General features: G+C 43.7%; 1 protein-coding gene across 3 annotated transcripts in view; it reads left to right on the forward strand.

The window, feature by feature from the left end:
* Positions 1-23,691, forward strand: part of DGKI (diacylglycerol kinase iota) — a 234,527-nt gene that overhangs the window by 66,359 nt on the left and 144,477 nt on the right. Inside the window, exon 1 of one of the 3 annotated variants that reach the window (XM_075210398.1) lies at positions 1,073-1,294. The exons of the other annotated variants lie outside the window; for them this stretch is intronic. Within the exon in view, the coding sequence (XP_075066499.1) occupies positions 1,209-1,294 (86 nt within the window). The 5' untranslated portion in view covers positions 1,073-1,208. Of the gene's footprint in view, positions 1-1,072; positions 1,295-23,691 lie in introns of those variants that run through there. 3 annotated transcript variants of the gene reach the window in all.

Here is a 23,691-nt window from a genome sequence, read left to right on the forward strand (position 1 = left end):
AATAATTCAAACCAGTTCTAAGTTCAATATAATTTGGCTGGTGGAAGGGCCTAGAATTTGCTTGTAGTGTGATTGTGAGTTTGAGCCGGTTTAATTTTGTGATTCATTTCATTTGTTGTTCTTAAAAATGTTGAAATAAACCATGGAAAGTTGCCTGTGTGAGTTGAAATGGCTGCATTTTATATTACGTTTGATTATTTTGCCATTTGAATAGTAAGGATTACTGTGTTTGATCTGCATGGTCAGCACAATGTCTCAGTGGTTAGCACTTCTGCCTCACAGCACTGGAGTCATGAGTTCGATTCCCGACCATGGCCTTATCTGTGTGGAGTTTGTATGTTCTCCCCTTGTTTGTGTGGGTTTCCTCCGGGTGCTCGGGTTTCCTCCCACACTCCAAAAGCATACTGGTAGGTTAATTGGCTGCTATTAAATTGACCCTAGTCTGTGGATGTGTGTGTGTGTTAGGGAATTTAGAGTGTAAGCTCCAATGGGGCAGGGACTGATGTGAGTGAGTTCTCTGTACATTGCTGCGGAATTAGTATATAAATAGATAATGATGATTATGATGTTCACATGTAAAACTGTTAAAAATACTGTAAAGTGTAGCCATTAAGCTCAAACATGTTTAAACCGTGTTGAACCTGTTCGCCCACTAAAGTTCGTGAAATCCCAGCGTATTCTCCAGCTTTAGAGACGATTTGATGTAGCAGTTGTAAACAAGCTGCTTGTAAACACATCTCTATTTGTATCCTCGTGAGCTTGATAATAGCAGCTGTGTGTCTTCCGGTCAGAGAGTCTCCAGTGACTGAGTGTCCTTATCTCCCTGTGAAATATTTTTTGGAAGAGACTCTGTCATTTGAAAAAGCATATTTTACTTTAATATGGTGGATACATTGTATCTGTCAGTTATTTCACTTTGTGCTGCCAAAACTATTATCAAAGCCATTAAAAGTCAATTTGTGTAAAATACAGAAATAAATGACTTTTTCGCCAGGCATCTTTGTGTCTTGTAACCCGGCCTCTGTGCTTCCCAATGTCATCAGCTGTCACAGACTTCTCTCTGGGCTTTAAAATTCCCTGAGTCTGGGCATTGTGTCAGGGTAACGGAGATCACACAGACCTAACAGAGGAGCAGGAGACAGGGAAGCACTCTGGTCCCCTGTGATCTGTTACCAGACTTCTGTCGTTAAGTTACCTTGAATAAAAACATGGAGCCTTATCTCAGGAAGGACTGGCGGAGTCCTTCTTTAAAACAAACTCAGAGTTTTTCAGGAAGCTCGTCCTGGGACGATTGGTAAGTTCACTCTTTTGGAATTTTTCAGGTACTAACCACCTTGATAATTTTCACTACATTTTTTTAATCCCAGGCGATCAGATTAGTTTTGCTAATAGACTAATAATATCCGATGCTGGTTATGCAAGGCTATAAAATAAGCCATTTGCATTTTTAAACAATCTATTGTAGAAACCATGGGGTATATTTACTAAACTGCTGGTTTGATAAAGTGGAGCTGTTGCCTATAGCAACCAATCAGATTCTAGCTGTCATCATTTTGTAGAATGTACTAAATAAATGATAACTAGAATCTGATTGGTTGCTATAGGCAACATCTCCACTTGTTTCAAACCTGCAGTTTAGTAAATATACCCCCATGGGTTTATATGCCATGAAAATAATTGGTAGAAAAAGGGTGCAATCAAATTATCTTACACATGTATTGTCCTTTTAAGCATATTTTAAGCACACTTGTAAAAAAAATGCTTTATTAGTGCTTCTACTGCGTACTGTGAAAAAATAGGCGTTTATTAAATTGTTTCCTATAGATCATCATCAGCTCTTTATGTTGCGCCACTAATTCCGCCACGCTGTACAGAGAACTCACTCACATCAGTCCCTGCCCCATTGGAGCTTACAGTCTAAATTCCCTAACATACACACACACAGAATGAGAGAGACTAAGGTCCATTTAATAGCAGTCAATTAACCTACCAGTATGTTTTTGGATGGAGCTTGTTCTGATGAATCAGCGCAATGTGAGGCGGGTTGATTGCGCCATTCTCTAACAGTGACATAGACTGAGTGGATTGGGGTTATTGCAGCGTCGTCCGACAAGCCCCCTGTGGTTTGGGGGATGCTGGATCATGTCATTGTTCTCATCAATACATTGCCCAACTGTATCTAATGGTGAGCAGGAGATCTCAGCCTACATGTATCAAATGAGTTTGAAAAATATCATACAACATAGTTTTTGTTACTTTGTTGTAACAATGTTGCTGCACTTGTCCAACCTGTTAACTCTTAGTGCTGCAGAGCAGCTGATGAGTTTAAATGTTGATTTTCTTGTATTAGAAGGCTAAAGAAAGCAAGCAAAATATTTCCAAACTATTTTGTTATCCTTATGTTAGAGTAAATGTTAGATGATAATGGATGGGCATCCCTTTAAAAACAGACTGGCTTTTTTAAATGGCCAAATAAGTATAAGCTACGTTTTATTACAACAACAACAACAACAAAAAAGTTTTTGTTATTTGTAAAAGAATTAAAAACTGCACTTTATGAATCCTTTTTAGGTTTTTTTTTTTTGATTATTTATTTTTATTTTTATTTATGTTATTGTATTATATTATTATATTATTATATATTATTTATATATTGTGCAACATTATTCTTTTATTAATTGTATAACTTTTTTCGTTTGTTTTATGCGAGTATGAAAAGTAAAGTTCAGCACCTAGCGCGGCTTTATAGCCCCTTGCCACATGGGAGAGGCTGGTGTTCCTGTTGAGGTTATGTGGCTGAAACCTCTCACATTGTCCCAGGAGAGACTGCGTTGTTGAGACACGTCCGGAGAGGATGCAGTGTGTACGGCTGGATGTGTGGCTGGCACTGGGGAAGGTTCATGTAACTGATCCGGCAGCTGCCACTCTCCCCTGGTCCTGGGAATGGCTGGAATGTCACAGCTGCCGGAAGTGGGCTAAGAGCTGCGACAGCTGAGCCTCCCACTCTGATATCACCTCTTTGAAGAAGAGAGTTGAACCCTCTGCCACCCCCAGCTCTGTCTGGTGGGAAGGACATAGTTTGTCTTGTAACTGAAGGTGGTTTTATTCTTTAGTGAATCCCTGTTATAGCTGTTTACAGACACTATAATATTTTATTTTTGCTTTGTCTTTGTGTACTGTAAACACTAAGGGATGGCAGTATACAAATATTCTTGTTGTATGATGATGATGGTGCTACTAAGTCTGCTTAGAGCTTAGCGTTCACCATTTAGCACAGTTCCATTATTTGCTTTCTCTTCACAATGTAATTTCTCCTGTCAGTCTAATTGAGGTGTGGCAATCCTCTCACAATAAAGTAGTTTAGGATCATGGGATAATGGTAAAGCAGTATGTGTAATATTATAGTATGTGGGGTGTGATGTGATTGTGGTCGGTAATGAGGTCTGGATAGACAAAAAATGCAGCAAACTGGTTGCAGTTTGCTCATAGCCCGTTCTGGATAATGGGGTTTCAGAGCAGCGATGAACTCACTTATGTTGTTCTGTAGTCTGATTGTTCTGTCATTTATCCAAATATCTTCCTATTCTGTGTGATTGGATAAAGGCACAGTACCACTTCTATTGTTGTACATTCTGAATATACTGGCATTCCTCCAAATCTCTTCCTGTTCTGTGTGATTGAACAAGGGCACAGTACCACTTCTCTTGTTGTGTATTCTGAATATACTGGCATTCCTCCGAATCTCTTCTTATACTGTGTGGTCGGACAAGGGCACAGTACCACTTCGCTTGTTGTGTATTCTGAATATACTGGCATTCCTCTGCGTCTCTTCCTGTTCTGTGTCATTAAACAAGGGCACAGTACCGCTTCTCTTGTTGTGCATTCTGAATACACTGGCATTCCTCCGAATCTTTCTTCTATCCTGTGTGATTAGATGGCGGCACAGTACCACTTCTCTTGTTTCTATGCTAGATGTTTTTTCTCAGTGTCTGTTCTTATTCGCTATGTTTGGACAATCCTCTGTTCTTGTTCTGTCCCTGAAGGCAGCTTTCACTGTATTGATTTGAACCTCCGAGACAGACCACTCACTCGCCAAAGAGCGCGGTTCAGCAGAGTGTGGTTACTGAAGTGTCTGTTAGTAAGTACAGCTGCCAATCATGTGCGGTATTGAGTCACGTAGCGGAGGTCTAGTAAAGAAGTCCCTGACAGCTGCTTCCCAAGCACTTCAACAGTGACTGATAAGTTTCACAGGGGTGGAAATACATGTCTCTTCATCATCATCATCATCATCATCATCATCATCATCATCATCATTTATTTATATAGCGCCAGCAAATTCCGTAGCGCTTTACAATTGGGAACAAACATTAATAAAACAATACTGTGTAATACATACAGACAGAGAGGTAAGAGAACCCTGCTCACAAGCTTATGGGGTCTCTTCTTATAAAATCACAATATATAGCCCTGCAAACCTGTGCCATCCCATAGCTAGTACCTTTTCTTGCACATTATGCTGCCTTACTTCCTGAACATCTTCAGCTGATAAATGAACTCTGTCCCTGCAATTAATTTTTTACAGAAACTGTTTCCAACTCTCTTTGCTTATATGCAGTACTGGTTTATTCAGAGATGACTTGAAGGCGAGTTACAAAAATACCCTATGTGGGAGCCATTATGTTATGGTTTTGGGGTAACGTTGGCACTGCTTAAGGATAAGGGGTCAAATTCAATTGAGAGTAGACCAAAGTTTTACTATGTCACTAAAAACTACTCATTGAGAATCTATCAGCAGATTCTTTGTTGCCACTTTTTTTGAATCCTTTGTTACATTTATGTGGCATGATGCCAAATGGGTGTGTCAACGCAGTAACAGCAAAACTTTTACACTATATTGATTTTATGCAATAAAGATTATGTTGATCTATGTATTAATTGCCAGTGACATAAAATAGCTCTAAGACACTTTGGTTTTCAAAAATTACAAATGTTTAATACTGTTTTCTTATTTATTACAATATCATGTCACATGCAGCCCTGTCCTCACTAACACATTACTCATCTCCTGATATAATCTGTGCTGCTGGGGACCCTGCTCCTTCCACTATATAACTCTCAGTCTGTGGCTTCCTGCTGCCTCCATTCCCCTCCTCACATCATGTCACTGCCCCTGTCACATGCAGCCCTGTCCTCACTAACACATCACTCATCTCCTGATATAATCTGTCCCGCTGGGGACCCTTCTCCTTCCACTATATAACTCTCAGTCTGTGGCTTCCTGCTGCCTCCATTCCCCTCCTCACATCATGTCACTGCCCTTGTTACATGCAGCCCTGTCCTCACTAACACATCACTCATCTCCTGATATACTCTGTGCTTCTGGGGGACCCTGCTCCTTCCACTATATAACTCTCAGTCTGTGGCTTCCTGCTGCCTCCATTCCCCTCCTCACATCATGTCACTGCCCCTGTCACATGCAGCCCTGTCTTCACTGGCACAATCACACAAGTAGACTGGTTACTGTCTCTCACAAGATCAGAACACTCATTTCCTGAAATAGGCTGTGCTGCTGTGAGTCCGATGATCTGATTGGCTGTGCTGTGGACATTCTGATGATCTGATTGGCTAATAAACAGGGTACACGCAGACTAGCAGTATATGAAGTTTGAGTACAATAGAGTGATCACTACTCAAATATTCCTTAAAGTGTTGGGGTAGAACAGTGCATCGCTGGGTCTACAGCAGAATTTGGGTAGGGTCTGCCCACTATGAGGCCAGAATATATGGTGAGGACATTGCTAAGGGAATTCCTCCTGGCTGATGTTAGCTACTGACAAATGTCACAGATGTGCTTTGCAGACTGAGATGATTTTGTGGAGGTCTCCAATCCCCTTTATCAGGGGTTAAATGTTAGTGTTCCCCAAAAAATAAACGGTGTGACAATCTGCATTGGCAAATGTGTCACAACTCCGCAGAGGTCGGGAAGCAGTGGTTCAGTCTGCTTTGTGCCCGGACCGGACTCCTCCATATCTCACAGCTCATCTCAGGTGGTCGTAACGCTTAGTGCTGTACTAAAGGCTTTCTCCCAGACGTGATATAAGATATAAGCAATATAGAGCAATTTTTCTCAGCTAATCTTAATTATTAATACCACAAAACTGAGCATAGTGACCCTTTAACGCCAAAATATGTACGGGCTTCTAGCATTAAGTCCAGTTGGAAGGTGCAATCTTACACTTTGGCAAAACTATGGGAGGGGAACAAATGGAAAATGTGCGGACAGATTTAGAGCTGTGAGGTGGCGTGTCCTAGCTGAACTCTAAATCGCAGTGTAAATATAAAGCTGCCCAATAATTGTGTGCGAGCTGCAAAAGTAGCCAGGATGTCCCCAGCATGCAAAAAGACTGTGTCTGTCCCCTTGCATTGCGATGTGGTTTTTCAGCAAATAAAAATCAACATTTATGTTCTATAGCAGAATAAAATGTTTGTCGTATGTTTTTTACTTACTGTAAATGTCACACAAGAATGTGAACATTTTGAATGAATTCTTCCTAAGGCTAAAGTCACAATTTTTATTTTCGGTTTACACACTTGTTTCCATAGTAGTATCCGTCAGTTTAGGTAGAACCGGATACTTTTAAGTTCCTTAAAGAGTAAATGACGTTGATACAAGGAACATTCCTTCCACCTGTCGTGCCAGTGATATTTATATAAATCCCAGTTTAAGAGTCCCCTGGTTGCCCACCCTAACCCCCCACCCATGTGTGCATTTGAGAGAGGGTTTGTTCTTTGCTGACACACGGAGACTAACGTGTCATTTTTTTTATACAGCTCTTCTTTGTACATATCCCAGAACCCGATCATTAATGTCATCCATGCTAGAGGATCCAGGCGCCGTTTCTATGGAAACATCGGGAAGTGGGAACGGTTGGTGGGACGCAGAAGGCTGTGTTTTTATTTGGAATCTTCGCCTATTGCCACTAAATGTTTTACACGTGTATGCACCGTGTTGTTATACAACATAGCGCTATAATTCCTAAAATTTACCCAAAATAGAGGAGTTTCTTTTAACCCTGTGTACACCTATTGGACGGGGGTGATCATCGTTCCTCTTTTTTTTTTTTTACAAAACACCTCTGTATTCTGCGTTAAGATCTGTAAGCTTGATTTCTATGTTATCTTTGCAGTGTCATTCACACAATCTTATCTGTGGTACAGAAATACATAGATACTCTTTTCTGCAGTACTGCGGAGTGTTCTATACACATTGAAAAGAGTATCTATGTTTTTCTGTACCATTATCATCATCGTTTATTTATAAAACGCCACTAATTCCGCAGCGCTGTACAGAGAACTCATTAACATCAGTCCCTGCCCCATTGGAGCTTACAGTCTAAGTGTCCTAACACATACACACAGACAGACAGAGAGACTAGGGTCAATTTGATAGCAGCCAATTAACCTACCAGTATGTTTTTTGGAGTGTGGGAGGAAACCGGAGCACCCGGAGGAAACACAGGGAGAACATACAAACTCCACACAGATTAGACCATGGTCAGGAATTGAACTCATGACCCCAGTGCTGTGTGGCAGAAGTGCTAACCACTAAGCCACCGTGCTGCCCACAGATAAGATTGTATATAACACCATATAGTGTACAGAACACTCTGCAGTACTGCAGAACAGTGAACACTAAGCTAAGACCCAGCTGACCAGCATATTAAACATTCCCCCAGTTGACCAGCGTATGATCCAGCTTCCAGCTATTCTGCATCATTGATAAGGATAATAGAATTTACATAGCACTTCTCTCCCATGATACTCCAAAGTGCTTTTACAGTTTACAGCTACATAAATAGATTATGGTATATTAGTGAGATGTGTGAAAGTAACAGATATCCGGTTTAGAGGTGTGAAAGACTTTCCAGTTACAGTTATAGCGAGCCTTTGAAATAGAGATTCCCAGCTAATGAGTGACAAGACATCACGGCCCTGCAAATCTGTTATGGACTCCAAAACTCGCAAAGCATCTTTATGCCAGTATAATGTTTAGCCGGTTCCCAGTCATCCAACGGAAAAGTAATAGAGAGTTCTGGATGAAGAGTCCGCAGGCGCTTCATGAATGGATCCAAAACGTAGACATTTTAATATTTACTGTTTTTCTGTACTGCAAATTGTTCTATATGCAGTGAAAAGAGAACTTATGTTTTGTTGACCCACAGATATCTCTAAGTGGGTGTAGTACGAGTGATCGGTGCTGTAAACACAGACACTCTTTAATCTTCCACCATTATTCCTATACTGAACAGAGCGACGTCGAAAAAATAACTACTTACTACTTACTAGTAAAAAGACAGAAAGTAAATCCGAAGACAGGAGATTGCGACTGTTGTTAAAGACGTCACTTACAGCTGCGACTTGCAAAGTTCCGAATTTAAATCGGCAATGCACGAAACCAGGTAAGTATTAGGTTGACATTACCAGTTAGGGATAGGGTTAGGGGTAGGGGTTAGGACTTGCAGTTAGGACCCCTACCCGGGAATGTAAAGCTAATACTTACCTGGTTCCGTGCGTTCCTAATGATTCACGTGCTATCATCAGGAAGGATCCATTCTCCATCAGCCAATCAGAAGCAGCTAGTAAGTGCTGGAAATAATTACCATCATCGTTGCGTCTCGTTGCACCATTCCGCCAGTTCCCACTTGAGACCCGCCCCCTAGAAGGTGTATCTGAGTATGCGTCCACATCTAATTATGCCAACGTACCCTTACTGTACCCAGCCTGTACTTACCCAGCCCCTTCTCCTCCAGGCATAGGAGTGAGCAAGTCAATGATATGCAAATATTTAACCATTGACATACGCATTATGGAAATATGAATCTTACCAAAAGAAATGATCATACGTCAAACTGTAAATAAGTGCTCTGGAGATGAAGGATCGCTGTGTAATGAATACACCTGTGCTCCAGCAAGGAGATATGGAAAACATGTACTGCTAAGGGGTTCCTGAGGACTGGATTTGAGAAACACTGGTATAGTGTATAGCCCAAATATCCAACATAACACAAACCACACAGTTATTTTGCATATAATAACAGAGCTCGGTCCACAAAGTCTAACACCACTCGTTTGTTCCTGGTGCACCCGGTCTAATTACTGACAGTTATAATAATGAATAAAATCAAGAGGACTTCAGTGATTACTAGTGCCACAAACGCTTTTCCTACATTGGTCACTGGAGCAACAGCCATAGTGCTAATAATCAACTATATCATAGCTTGTTTGTGATTGGTGTGATTGCACCGACACCAGGAACAGATCCGGATCATCCATTAGGCAATCTAGGCGTTCACCTAGGGGCCACTGGGCATTGAGGGGTCTGGATTACTTTTTTAACAAATGGGAAGGGGCCCTAACCAGCATCTTGCCTAGGGCCCCATAGGGTCTTATTCAGGCTCTGCACCTGAACATCTTTCCTGGTGACATAGCTTGCTGTGTAATGAGCTCCGCTGGCTGTATGATCATGTGACGCGTCCCCATGTCATGTGACCCGTCCCCATGTCATGTGACACGTTCCCATGTTATGTGACACAGTATGGCTGTGTTAGTTGTCAGGTCAGGGGGTGTATGGCTTTTGCTGAAACCTTTCGGTCTTGTATTCAAAGACCTGCTTCCCATACCTCAATGTCTGTTATTAAGGGTATCATTTAGATTTACTTTGGCATTTGTGCAAATTGCCAGAAACGTCTAGTTTTGAGCTTTGTTAATGGCCTTCCAAATTAACTCACTGTCACGTGCCATATATAAATGGTTAATGTAAAATGTTCAATCATTGAACAGGATAACGTCCCTGCACAATAGCCCTTGGCTTCATCAAGCCTGCTTTTTTTTCATCATGGCTGACAGTACCCTAGGCGGGAACAGATCAGAAACTCGGAGCTAGCTTGGAGCGTTTGTTAAGAGGGAAAAAAAATAAAGGAGATGTATTTAAGCCATCACAGCTAGGAGACACAGCCGGGGATCTGTGTCTAAATCCACCCAGGATAAATCTGTGTTTTTTTTCTGAAGATGAAATGAAGTTAGACTGTCAGACTGCTTCACCTTCAGGCGACTTTGCTTCATCGTTTCTCTAGCTTGTACAGCCGGAGCTTTCTGAAATACGCGGAGAACAGATCAGCAACCACTGCTGGGTGGAAAGTTGAGAGCGTTCTTTATAAAAAGTAAAATGTTTGAAGATATCTTGAAGTGCATCTGTCGCACCCACAAAGCAGAGGCAGCCATTTTGTGAGCTGACACAGTATTCATACTAGCAATATACTAGGAAGCAAGTGCCTCAATGATTTAACGAATTCATAGTTGCCTACTCTCCTGGGGGGGTAAATGTATCAAGCTGAGAGTTTTCTGGGGGGTTTGAAAAACCAATCAGATTCTAGCTATCATTTATTTAGTACATTCCACAAAATGATAGCTAGAATCTGATTGGTTGCTATAGGCAACATCTCCACTTTTCAAACCCACCGGAAAACTCTCAGCTTGATACATTTACCCTCTGGAGTCTATGGGAGACTCCTAGTTAGGGTGAGACTTCCCGGAGAACAGGCAATTCTTCCTGCCTGCAAAGTGGGCTTGGTTGTCTCGTGATGGTGCAAATCTTGTCACCATAGACCTTGCTCCTCCACCTTGATGATGCGAATGGCATCAAGACCAAAATGGCTGCCTCCACTGTGAGTAGACAACAGGTGAACCTTTTAATTAATTAATTAATTAATGTCAGTGAATAGATGGAACATATTAAGTTAATTATCATGACACAATGCCACATGAAAGTTTTTGTCAACGTCAGGTGAACTATACATCACCGGACTCCATAACCAAGTTTGGGTAGGGACTCGCCGATGAAAATCTGTGCATCTACCCTAAGGCAAAAGCAACCGCGCACATGTTTGTGTTTTAACAGTTAGACTGCCCACTGATTCATCCTGTGGCATTAGGGAGGGGGTTTAAAAGTTTTAAAAACATAGTTACAAAATTACATGGTAGTTTTTTCAATTATTATTGGCTCAGAAGATATTTATTCACGTGGGTAAATCTCCATAATTATAATATGTATAGAGTTTAAGGAAGTTTACAAGAATTTCAACTGTGCCACAAATAAATTAAAAGAAGTTATTATCTGATTGTAATACATCTATATATTGAGAGCATAAGTGTGACTTATTTCTATGATGCCGTTGTCTGAGCAGAGCACATCATATACCAAATTAAGGTCTTGGTTTTTAGATTTGCAGAAAAATATTGGCGTTGTAATTGGTTGCATCTTTTTGGAGTTATTTTGCAAAATATCCATCCACCATTTACAGCAATGCATTACCAATGTCCTCTGGAAACTGTGATAGTTGGCAATACACCTGTGCACCTGCTGGGTGACCTGGAACATGTGACCTGCTGGGTGGTCTGGACACTGTGACCGTCATTTGCAGCTTTACTGGGTGACCTGATACATGTGATCTGCTGGGTGGTCCAGTAACTGTGACAGTTATTTGCAGTCACATATATCAGTGCACCCTGCAGGGACCATGCCCAGCAATGTAACTTCGATGAGTTATACACTTATTGTAGTGTATAAAAAAATTATTTCGTTTCTTTAATATAGTAATTGATAATATAGTTATGATGATTGGTGGAGCTGAGGCATCTATAACACAGATAAGGGTACAGTTTCACAGCTGCTGTGTGTGCTACTGACTGTACACTGCAATTACACAAACTGTACAGTTAATGTGAGATCTTCTAAGTCTACATGACAGGTGCACTTTAAATGTTGTAGAAAGCCGCTTGTTTGCTTGTAAACTATTTCATTGTATCCTCTGTTTATTGCCACTGACTCATTCCCCTCCGTTGTCATGCAATATTAATGGCCTTTTAATGAGGAGTCTAGATCATTTATCTTCTAGAAAGAGCCAACAGATGATCACTATGATCAGTCTCATCCAGTTCACAATCCGTTTTTCAGCGATAGTTTTGTAGACATTGACAAGAATTGTTGACCTATGCTCAGGCAGCGTCTTGTTGCACCTGCGCTTATGCTGCGTTGGTGAGAGCCTAACGTGAACACGCGTAATTTACATTGTGAACATATTTCACTTTGGAGACTCTAAATCAACATGAGTATGTGAAAATTCAGTAAGCTTTTAAAATTGCGCATGAAAATAAGTGTATATTTATATAGTTTGTAGATATGCAATCTGCAATCTGTTTGTGCATTATATATATCGTGGTGCAGTCACCTTCCTTTTCTCAGCGTCTCCAATCCTGATGTTTGGAGGTATACCGTAGTAATCAGTGATATCAGTAAGGCACTAGGTGACAGGCACACTATAAATATATAATATTGCTGAGACTAATGTGCTCTATGCAGCTATTTTTATTTGCCTAATTTGCTCTAAAAATGGAAACATTTAATTGGGCCAACTTTCTGTAATATAATAAACCAGTTTTCTGTAAGGTTATTTTACTATGAATGGCAAGGCAGACACTGAACGTAAGGCATACCTGTGCTCCTAATGTCAATACTTATTGATACATTAATAATTGGAGAGAATTATGTAACAAGAATTTATGCATATCAGATGGGGACTGAATGATGTGAATTCTAAAAGCCATTCGGGCAAATCTCTGAGCCAGCTAGTTATTTAAAGGGGCCAGAGAATAGGTGTATCCATCAGGAAATATTGAGCCACTAAAAAGGTGCAAGGATTTTGGCTGGAGGTTGGGGCAATACTAAATGTAAAATGTGAAATAGAAGTGCTGTTCTACCACTGATTTTGTTAAATGCCACATCGCATTGTCATACCTCCCATGCCTCCTGATTTCAGGGGACTGTGCTGTGGTCCCGTCAAAACTTTTGTCCCGATTCCAGGACACTTGGGAGATGTGACCCACAATGCCATGTGTACCAGTGGCAGATGTGCATGGCGTTGAAGGTGTGCTAGGGGCATGACCTCATGGAAAAGGGAGGCATGGATGAATTTGGGCATGATCTGGGTAGATTGGGAGCATATTCTTGATTTTCCATTAAGGAGTGTTGGGGGTAATTTAACTCCAAAACAGGGATTATATAAAAGGTTAAAGGTCAACTATACGCAGTGGTCTTACAAAGCGCACCAGAAATTGCTTTGGATCTATGCAAGGTGCACCTATATAGTTCACCCAGCCCACGTCAAGGTGCGCGTCTACCTTTAGTACCACTCCTCTCCTTAAATTAAACTTTTCAGCTTTTCTCCTACAATCCTTCTCGGTTTAGCCTCATCGGCGGCTTCAATGAATTATGAAGTGGGGGGACATCAGGAATGTCTTTATTACATGTGTCACTTTTGCATTAGAATCGCTTACAGTGGGCAAAATGCGCCTAGTAATTTTGTGGCGAAACGCAGCTGATAGATGCAAAATGCTTTGCATTGAAAGTATAAGGCAAGACCTGATCTGCCAGCTCAGAGCTGGTGCAAAATGTAAGTCTTTTTGCGTACTGAAAATGGCTAGGTGCCCTTCTGCCTCTTTATCTTATTTTAATAAAGCACAATTCAAAATCTGATTTATGCTCTGCTCCACTATTGCATACATAGCAAGGAACGTCCTTACTCCACCCAGCACCTCTTATCAGCCGGTACAAACTCCTGCCCATCCGTAAATGCCGAAATTTTGCTCTCTAAACATATACTTGTGGGGAAATCTTAGCGCATCAGCCCAAAACAAGGAGTCCGTGGCAACACCAACACTCCGTGTCTAGGTCAATTTGGGCATCGTAAATTAGGTCCAGGAAGACAACATCTCGTGGATGAATCAGTATTCATGAGAATGTAACTAACCCACGTTCTTAGGGAATTGTTAGACTGGATTCCCATATATATTGTTCTGGCTGCCGCCACCGTGTGTAGGCGACAGGTAGACCTTAAATCAACCAATAGGATATTTTACTGGGAGAATTTTCGCTCACGGTGCAAAATAAGGACCTGACTGTACTCATGTGGTTCAGTAATGAATGATATTCCTGTCTATAATTCCTCCGGCTGTTAATGACGCTATTTTCACTATTAGCAGTGTTTAGATAAATTATACATGCATTTGCAGTAATGGGTGTGAAAGTGCTTCTAGAGAAATGTGTCATTAGGAGAGTCTGCATTGTTGTATTATTTAATCTCTCAGACAGCCACTTAAAGTAGAATATTAAATTGCTCACATACTGTGTGGCATAAGAGGTGTCTGTATTGTAAATGGGCCTGAAAACACTATATTAGAGTTAGTAAATCATTGATACACTGGGATTCAGATCTCAGTACAACTAAAGACAGCATTCCCTGTATATTCACTTGTAGCAAAGATTTAGAAAGTTATTGTAAGCTCCATCTCTGGGCGAAGCTTTTCATCCCTATACTGCATATGCCTTACCCTCTGGTGTCATCATGTGTCATGTCAGCATCGGTGTGCGCAGCATATTTCATTAGGATGTGCACCCAGGGAAATCTAGAAAGGGATATTCTGAGCTGCGGAGGGGGGCCTCAGTGCCCCTCAGACCTCTTCACAGGCCCCTCAAATCTCTCCACAGGCCCCTCGGACTTCTCCACATGCCCCTCAGACCTCTCCACATGCCCCTCAGATCTCTCCACAGGCCCCTTGGACCGCTTCACATGCCCCTCAAATCTCCACATGCCCCTCAGACCTCTCCACATGCCCCTCAGATCTCTCCACATGCCACTCACAACTCTCCACATGTCACTCACAACTCTCCACATGCCCCTCAGACCCCTTCACATGCCCCTCAGACCCCTTCACATGCCCCTCAGACCTCTCCACATGCCCCTCACACTTCTCCACATGCCACTCAGACCTCTCCACATGCCCCTCACACCTCTCCACATGCCCCTCACACTTCTCCACATGCCCCTCAGACCTCTCCACATGCCCCTCAAATCTCTCCACATGCCACTCACACCTCTCCACATGCCCCTCAGACCGCTTCACATGCCCCTCAGACCCCTTCACATGCCCCTCACACCTCTCCACATGCCCCTCAGATCTCTCCACATGCCCCTCAGATCTCTCCACATGCCCCTCACACCTCTCCACATGCCCCTCACACCTCTCCACAGGCCCCTCGGACCCCTTCACATGCCCCTCAGACCTCTCCACAGGCCCCTCGAACTTCTCCACATGCCCCTCAGATCTCTCCACATGCCCCTCACACCTCTCCACAGGCCCCTCGGACCCCTTCACATGCCCCTTAGACCTCTCCACAGTCCCCTCGGACTTCTCCATATGCCCCTCAGACCTATCCATAGGCCCATCAGACTTCTCCATATGCCCCTCAGACCTCTCCACAGTCCCCTCGGACCCCTTCACATGCCCCTCAGACCTCTCCACAGTCCCCTCGGACTTCTCCATATGCCCCTCAGACCTCTCCATAGGCCCATCAGACCTCTCCACAGGCCCATTAGACCTCTCCACTTTCCCTCTGGGAGATCCCAGAAGAGAAGTCGAAATGACAAGTGAAAGGAGCGTGACAACATGATTTGTTTCATCAGGGCCGTGCTGCGCAGTGATGTGAATCGCTTCATAGCGCAGCTGAGGCAGGGACAGGAAGACAATTTGCATTTTGTTCCTTAATTAAAGCCCCGCCCACTTCCAAACAAGGGTGATGAAGGAAACAAGGGTGATGAGGGATCCGGGATGGTGGCCCACTCTCCCAGGAGTCTCAGAGAACTCCCCCCGAAACTAAAGAGAAAGAGTAGGCAAGTATGTTTTAAATGTAAAGAGTGAAGAAGTACTTAATTCCCTTTTTTTTTCAAGACAGCAAATAATACTCACAGTCTACAGACAATGACTAAATGGCAGCTGGGATGTGTAAAATAGCTCAAAAAAACAAGTGGGAGCATGATAAGTCGTTGACCTACAGACTTACAGTGACAGCACAAATCATACCCTATTCTGGACAAATTATTGCTGTTACTTAGGAGACTGAAAGCCAAATACTGAAACTCTGTTCCTCTTCCTCCTCTTCATAGTGATGCCATGTGAGCATGTTGGACATATCTATATAATTAGGAATAGCTTGCCTAATGTTTATTATTTTCCAGTAGTTGATTTTCTTATTTTTAAAACTATTTTATTATTGATCTTAGAAAGGATAAGTACATGGAAATACATGGAGCAGTGGTAGGATGAAAGGGGGCAGAGACTGAGGGACCCAAAGACATGTTTTTGCCTTCCATAACATGTAGTGATTCTGGGACAGGACAGATAATGGGGAGCCTGGAAAACTGGGACAGAAATCAACCTTGTTATGGGGGAGAATCAGTTGGGGGAAAGGATCAGCCTTGTTATGGGGAGAATCAGTTGGGGGAAAGGATCAGCCTTGATCTAGGGGAGAATCGGTTGGGGAAAGGATGAGCATTGATCTGGCGGAGAATCAGTTGGGGGAAGGATCAGCCTTGATCTGGAGGAGAATCAGTTGGCGGAAAGGATCAGCCTTGTTATGGGGGAGAATCGGTTGGGGGAAAGTATCAGCCTTGATCTAGGGGAGAATCGGTTGGGGAAAAGGATCAGCCTTGTTATGGGGGGAATCAGTTGGGGGAAAGGATCAGCCTTGATCTGGCGGAAAATCATTTGAAGGAAAGGATCAACCTTGATCTTGGGGAGAATCAGTTGGGGGAAAGGATCAGCCTTGATCTGGAGGAGAATCAGTTGGGGGAAAGGATCAGCCTTGATCTAGGGAAGAATCGGTTGGGGGAAAGGATCAGCCTTGTTATGGGGGGAAATCAGTTGGGGAAAAGGATCAGCCTTGATCTAGGGAAGAATCGGTTGGGGGAAAGGATCAGCCTTGTTATGGGGGGAAATCAGTTGGGGGAAAAGATCAGCCTTGATCTGGGGGAAAATCATTTGGAGGAAAGGATCAAACTTGATCTGGGGGAGAATCAGTTGGGGGAAAGGATCAGCCTTGATCTGGGGGAGAATCAGTTGGGGGAAAGGATCAGCCTTGATCTGGGGGAGAATCAGTTAGGGGAAAGGATCAGCCTTGATCCGGGGGGAATCAGTTGGGGGAAAGGATCAGCCTTGATCTGGGGGAGAATCGGTTGGGGGAAAGGATGAGCATTGATCTGTGGGAGAATCGGTTGGGGGAAAGGATTAGTCTTGTTATGGGGGAGAATCGGTTGGGGGAAAGGATGAGCATTGATCTGGGGGAGAGTCAGTTGGGGGAATGGATCAGCCTTGTTATGGGGAGAATCAGTTGGGGGGAAAGGATCAGCCTTGATCTTGGGGAGACTCAGTTGAAGGAAAGGATCAGCCTTGTTATGGGAGGAATCAGTTGGCGGTAAAGGATCAGCCTTTTTATGGGGGAGAATCGGTTGGGGGAAAGGATCAGCCTTGATCTGGGGGAAAATCATTTGGAGGAAAGGATCAGCCTTGATCTGGGGGAGAATCAGTTGGGGGAAAGGATCAGCCTTGATCCGGGGGGGAATCAGTTGGGGGAAAGGATCAGCCTTGATCTGGAGGAGAATCAGTTGGGGGAAAGGATCAGCCTTGATCTAGGGAAGAATCGGTTGGGGGAAAGGATCAGCCTTGTTATGGGGGGAAATCAGTTGGGGGAAAGGATCAGCCTTGATCTGGGGAAAATCATTTGGGGGAAAGGATCAACCTTGATCTGGGGGAAAATCATTTGGAGGAAAGGATCAGCCTTGATCTGGGGGAGAATCAGTTGGGGGAAAGGATCAGCCTTGATCTGGGGGAGAATCAGTTGGGGGAAAGGATCAGCCTTGATCCGGGGGGAATCAGTTGGGGGAAAGGATCAGTCTTGATCTGGGGGAGAATCGGTTGGGGGAAAGGATGAGCATTGATCTGTGGGAGAATCGGTTGGGGGAAAGGATTAGTCTTGTTATGGGGGAGAATCGGTTGGAGGAAAGGATGAGCATTGATCTGGGGGAGAGTCAGTTGGGGGAATGGATCAGCCTTGATCTTGGGGAGAATCAGTTGGAGGAAAGGATCAGCCTTGTTATGGGGGAATCAGTTGGGGGTAAAGGATCAGCCTTTTTATGGGGGAAAATCATTTGGAGGAAAGGATCAGCCTTGATCTGGGGGAGAATCAGTTGGGGGAAAAGATCAGCCTTGATCCGGGGGGGAATCAGTTGGGGGAAAGGATCAGCCTTGTTATGGGGGAGAATCAGTTGGGGGAAAGGATCAGCCTTGTTATGGGGAAGAATCAGTTGGGGGAAAGGATCAGCCTTGTTATGGGGGAGAATCAGTTGGGGTAACCGATCAGCCTTGTTATGGGGAAGAATCAGTTGGGGGAAAGGATCAGCCTTGATCTGGGGGAGAATCAGTTGAGGGAAACGATCAGCCTTGTTATGGGGAAGAATCAGTTGGGGAAAAGGATCAGCCTTGATCTGGGGGAGAATCAGTTGGGGGAAAGGATCAGCCTTGATCTGGGGGAGAATCAGTTGGGGGAAAGGATCAGACTTGTTATGGGAGAGAATGAGAAAATACAAACTGTACACAGATAAGGGGCCCGGCGAGGCTCTTAATTATTCAACGTTCGTGGTGTAGGTGTATTTGCAGGAGTGTATTAGGTGGCAGACCGTTTTTGTGAATTTTTTATTTAGTGTAATAAATAGCGATTGTTAAACCATATATGTTTTTCTGCATATGCACACACACTATCTGGGGGTAAATGTATTAACATGCGGGTTCTTCAACACCCGCGAGTTCAGCATCTTCGGCGATTAAATTTAAAGCGGCGCTGCATTGTAAAGGGAAACTTCCCTTTACAATACAGCGCCGCTTTAAATTTAATCGCCGAACACGCTGAACTCGCGGGTGTTGAAGAACCCGCATGTTAATACATTTACCCCTCGGTGTTTAGGGCAGAATCCTGTCTATTATACATTCTAGGTACTATTAAATCAAAATGATGTCCAGCACTGTGAGGCAGAAATGTTAACCACTGAGCCACCATGCTGACTATTTCTAATGTATTATTTTTTACTAGGGATTTTTTTTTTTTGGTTAGAGTGGGTTGAAGGCACAGTTGCTACTGGAATATTTGGATCTACAACTCCCTCTATGATTGTCTGGACTGGGGAATCAAACAGATACATTCAAAAATAGTCAGCATAGTGGCTCAGTGGTTGGGTATGCATGAGCTGGGGTAGAATTAATATAGGGACATGACCTGAAGGAGTCCCACCCCCCACCCCACCCCCAAGCTTGTTTTCCAGAACAGCGTATATGAAGGGTGGGACCTCAGGTGCGCACATGTATTTTATTTTTATTCTGTTTTTAATTTGTGCTGGTAATGCTGGGGTATGATGCTTGGTTTAGAGCAGTGGTTCCCAAACTTTTGCAGATCGCGGCACCCTTAGAGTCTCCATAATTTTTTCAAGGCACCCCTCCAAAATAATAACTGAGCAGTTCTGTTTTAGAAGTATTTGGGTCAAAAAATTGTAATAAGTATTTAGGTCAGGACAGAAATACTTATTTAGTTGTATGCAAAAATGCCCCTCTGCATCCAGACACTGCCCCCTCTGCATCCAGACACTGCCCCCTCTGCATCCAGACACTGCCCCCTCTGCATCCAGACACTCTGGCCCCTCTGCCCCAGACACTCTGCCCCCTCTGCATCCAGCCACTCTGCCCTCTCTCACGCTGCCCCCTCTGCCCTCTCTCATGCTGCCCCGTCTCACGCTGTCCCACTCCTCTGCCCCTCTCACGCTGTCCTCCTCCACTGCCCCTCTCACGCTGACCTCCTCCTCTGCCCCCTCTCATGCTGTCCTCCTCCTCTGTCAAGCTGTCCTCCTCCTCTGTCACGCTGTCCCCCTCAACTGCCCCTCTCACGCTGTCCTCCTCCTCTCTCACGCTGTCCTCCTCCACTGCCCCTCTCACGCTGTCCTCCTCCTCTGTCACGTTGTCCCCCTCTGCCGTGCGTCAGCCATAGAAAAAAACAAACAACACAAAAACGTACCCATCCGCGCGGCGCCGGGACCCAGCATCCTCCTCTCTCACGCAGTGACAGCTGCGTGAGAGAGGAGGATGCTGGGTCCCAGCGCCGCGCGGATGGGTACGTTTTTGTGTTTGTTTGTTCTTTTCTATGGCTGGCCCGCGGCACCCCTGTGACAGCGCCGCGGCACCCCTGTGACAGCGCCGCGGCACCCCTGGGAGCCGCGGCGCACACTTTGGGAACCGCCAGTTTAGAGTATGTACCCATTGGCATTTGAAAATAATGCACACAAGAGCATATGAGTTTAATGAGCATTTAGAGGTGAATGTTTAGTAAACAGGCCATGGACCCAAACCAACTGAAACGGGTAGCTTGCAAAGTCTTCAGCGATTAACATGCCGTGATCAGCAATATGCTGATATGATCTAATTGAGCGTTATCTAATTGCGTTATGCTTGCCAGAAGGGAGAGAGGTTTAAAACACCTGTGTGGGCAAGTCTTATTTGTTTATTTGGAGATGGCAGTTTCATTTGTTTATGGAAATGAAATACAGCTAAGCCCCAGACCTGAGCGGTTTTATCAGTAATTCTCATAGAGCTGGGAGGAGGTGGATAATCACGATACCTCACACACACACCGGCTATACCAGCTGCAGGAAATGAGAAATGCAGAACAGGTCCTGTAGGAGCCAGGCGTCTAGAGTCTGACTGCTTAACTAGGCCAAGATAAATTGCATCACAGATCGGCATGCCCTCCCGAATGTGATATGAGCCGGATACATAGACACAGATCACATTAACCCGTTACACTCACAATCTAAAGCAGATCTGTCTTTCATTAGGACCTATTTATAAAGTACATTCAGTGTGCACCACATAACGCTTTGGTTTTGCTCTGCTGCACCCGTAGGATCCGCCTAGTGCGCATCAAGGCTCTACAGAGATTCCACCACATCATGATAGAGAGGGGACATCCAGCTTTCTATAACAGTGCTCAGAGTTTACCTAGGAATACACTTCTCCCCCAACTTGATCGGGGAAAATTAGTCTCTTTAAAAGTACAGAATGAGCCAGGAAGACCACCAGCTCCTCTAGTGATATCTGTGGAGTGAAAATGGTTGTGCGTCTCTCTGCAAAGAGTGCCCCTTAAAATGTGACCTCTTCTCCACTCACTTCAAAATGTAGTTTTCTTTCTTTCCTGCTGCGGCACTTAGTGAGGAACGCCCTGACTCCGCCCGCCTACCCAGCCTGCCATCTTGCTACGCCAACCCATGTGCTTTGGCGAATGTCTCGGCCATTTAGCTGTATGAAATTTACTCCCCTTGCCCCTGTTTTTTTCTGATGACCTTAACAGACACCTATGTCTATACCTCCCAACATTTATGATTTAGTAAGTGGGTGCACGGGAATGGGGCTCAGTATTCTCTACAGAGGGGCATGTCATGTCACATTGTGGGTGCGTCATGTCACGCTCTGGACCTGCCGGAGCCCCCTACCTAGAAACACCCCTTCAATGCCGAACACAGCAGTCGCTGGTACGTGTGATTGGATCATCACCTAGTGGGAAATACTGTCTGTGGGATGGCAGGACATTCCCCCAAATTGGAACAGTTGAGAGCTATGTATGTCTATGGATTCACGAGTACATTGTACACCTATGTATAAGATTATTGAAAGGAGGTGGAAGGCATTCCCAATTTTACATACTCTGTATGGATTTGAATCCAAAGTGAACTTGGAGTTGGCGGAAAGCAGCACTTTTCATGAAAGCCCTTTAAATACGCAGAGAATAAGGCTTAATGCCAGTATTTATACGCACATAAGCGCATGTATATAAGAAAAGCACATTTAAGTATTTGTATTTGAAATAAAGACAGCTCCAATATTGTCTTTATTGTATGAAACACGAACGTCAAATGAGCGGGATATTAGAAGAAAAGAGTTTCAATGATGGGCCATGGATGAACATATAGACCATAACTGACTATGTACATATTTATCCTCTGACCTGTTAAAATAGGCTGACTTGCACATATAAAGATGTACCATATCGTGTAAGTCTTGCTCTTCTTAAGTGACACCAAAGGGTAGATTAATCAAACCTTCCAGAAGATCTTCACCTGTTTATCTCATTCCATTAATCTCACTTTGCTAAATGAAATGTAGTTTCTGCTCTGCAACACTAGACCCTGTGGTTAGCCTACACGTACCCATACATTTGGGTATCCGGCATTGGGACAGGGCGTGTGGTCACCTCCCGATGGAGGGGGTGTGCCCCCTCGTGGGTGTGTCTTGCACTTTTGATGTGCTAGGCTGCCCTGTACTCCACTCCCCTCTAAACACCTCTATCGTTGTTCGCATCAGTGGTGAATGAGACATACCTCCGAAATTTACCACCCAATGCTCAAAGCTGTCCCGTTCAGTGTGCCGGGACAGAGCCCTCAAATCGAAACTGTCCTGCTTATATCATGACATTTGGGAGGTATGCCAACACCGTACGTCACTAGCCGGTATGCCAACACCGTACGTCACTAGCCGTGCCTTCGGTAAATCTTCTGCTCATCTACAAATACCACCAGCTTTCTCCATAGACCTATGGGCTTTTCTGGAAATCTAGACATAAATCACGGAAATACTACCAAAGAGAAGTCTGTTCTGCACCTGGGCTGTTTGTAAATGAGGCCTGCCGAGTTTCTACCAGGTCTTGATAGTCATGTCTCACCTTGGCAGCACAGTGGCTTAGTGGTTAGCACTTCTGCCTCACAACACTGGGGTCATGAGTTTAATTCCCGACCATGGTCTTATCTGTGTGGAGTTTGTATGTTCTCCCCTTGTTTGCGTGGGTTTCCTCCGGGTGCTCCGGTTTCCTCCCATACTCCAAAAATATACTAGTAAGTTAATTGGCTGCTATCAAATCGACTCTGTCTGTCTGTCTGTGTGTGTGTATGTTAGCGAATTTAGACTGTAAGCTCCAATGGGGCAGTGACTGATGTGAGTGAGTTCTCTGTACAGCGCTGCGGATTTAGTGCCGCTATATAAATAACTGATGATGATGATAATGTCATACAGCATCTTGCTCTAATAAGTGAAGTTTCTGATAAAGACATAAGGATGATTTTTTTTATCACTGCTTGTAATGATTAAAAAACCTTTATTGTCGCAATTTATCAAGTAGATATAGCCAGGGCAGCTCAATGATACCCAGCTGCCCCAGTAAGACTGGCCAGGAGTGGTAAGGGTGAAATGGCTGCTCCGCCGGGCCAGTCTGTACTTTTTTGTTAGACGGCCGCTTGCGCATGCACAGTGGAACTGAAAGCCTGTATTTTGACTTTTCAGTAACACATTTTTTTATTTTTTTTTGTAAATGTAAATAACAGTGAAACTTTAAAAAACACTGATAGAACAATAATAAAAATGTAAATTCATTAAACATCAGTAGATGACGATAACATTTAGGCTTGTATTGTGACGGTACATGTACCACTGCGATACTTGTTACATAGGCTTCTCCGTGCAACAATACAAGGAGGCTAACGCAAGCGATTCTTACCCCTGGTGCTAACGGCTTTGTTATATTGGGTGTAGCAACAACAAAAAAATACACCTAATTTCTCCCTATTATAAATATGCCCCTAAGTTATGTTAGGAATGAGCTTATTAGTAATAATAATGATATCCGATTTCCATCATAGTGTTCATCCATTGTAG

The sequence above is a fragment of the Mixophyes fleayi genome, chromosome 4 (genome assembly GCF_038048845.1).
Source record: "Mixophyes fleayi isolate aMixFle1 chromosome 4, aMixFle1.hap1, whole genome shotgun sequence".
NCBI classification, from domain to species: domain Eukaryota; kingdom Metazoa; phylum Chordata; class Amphibia; order Anura; family Limnodynastidae; genus Mixophyes; species Mixophyes fleayi.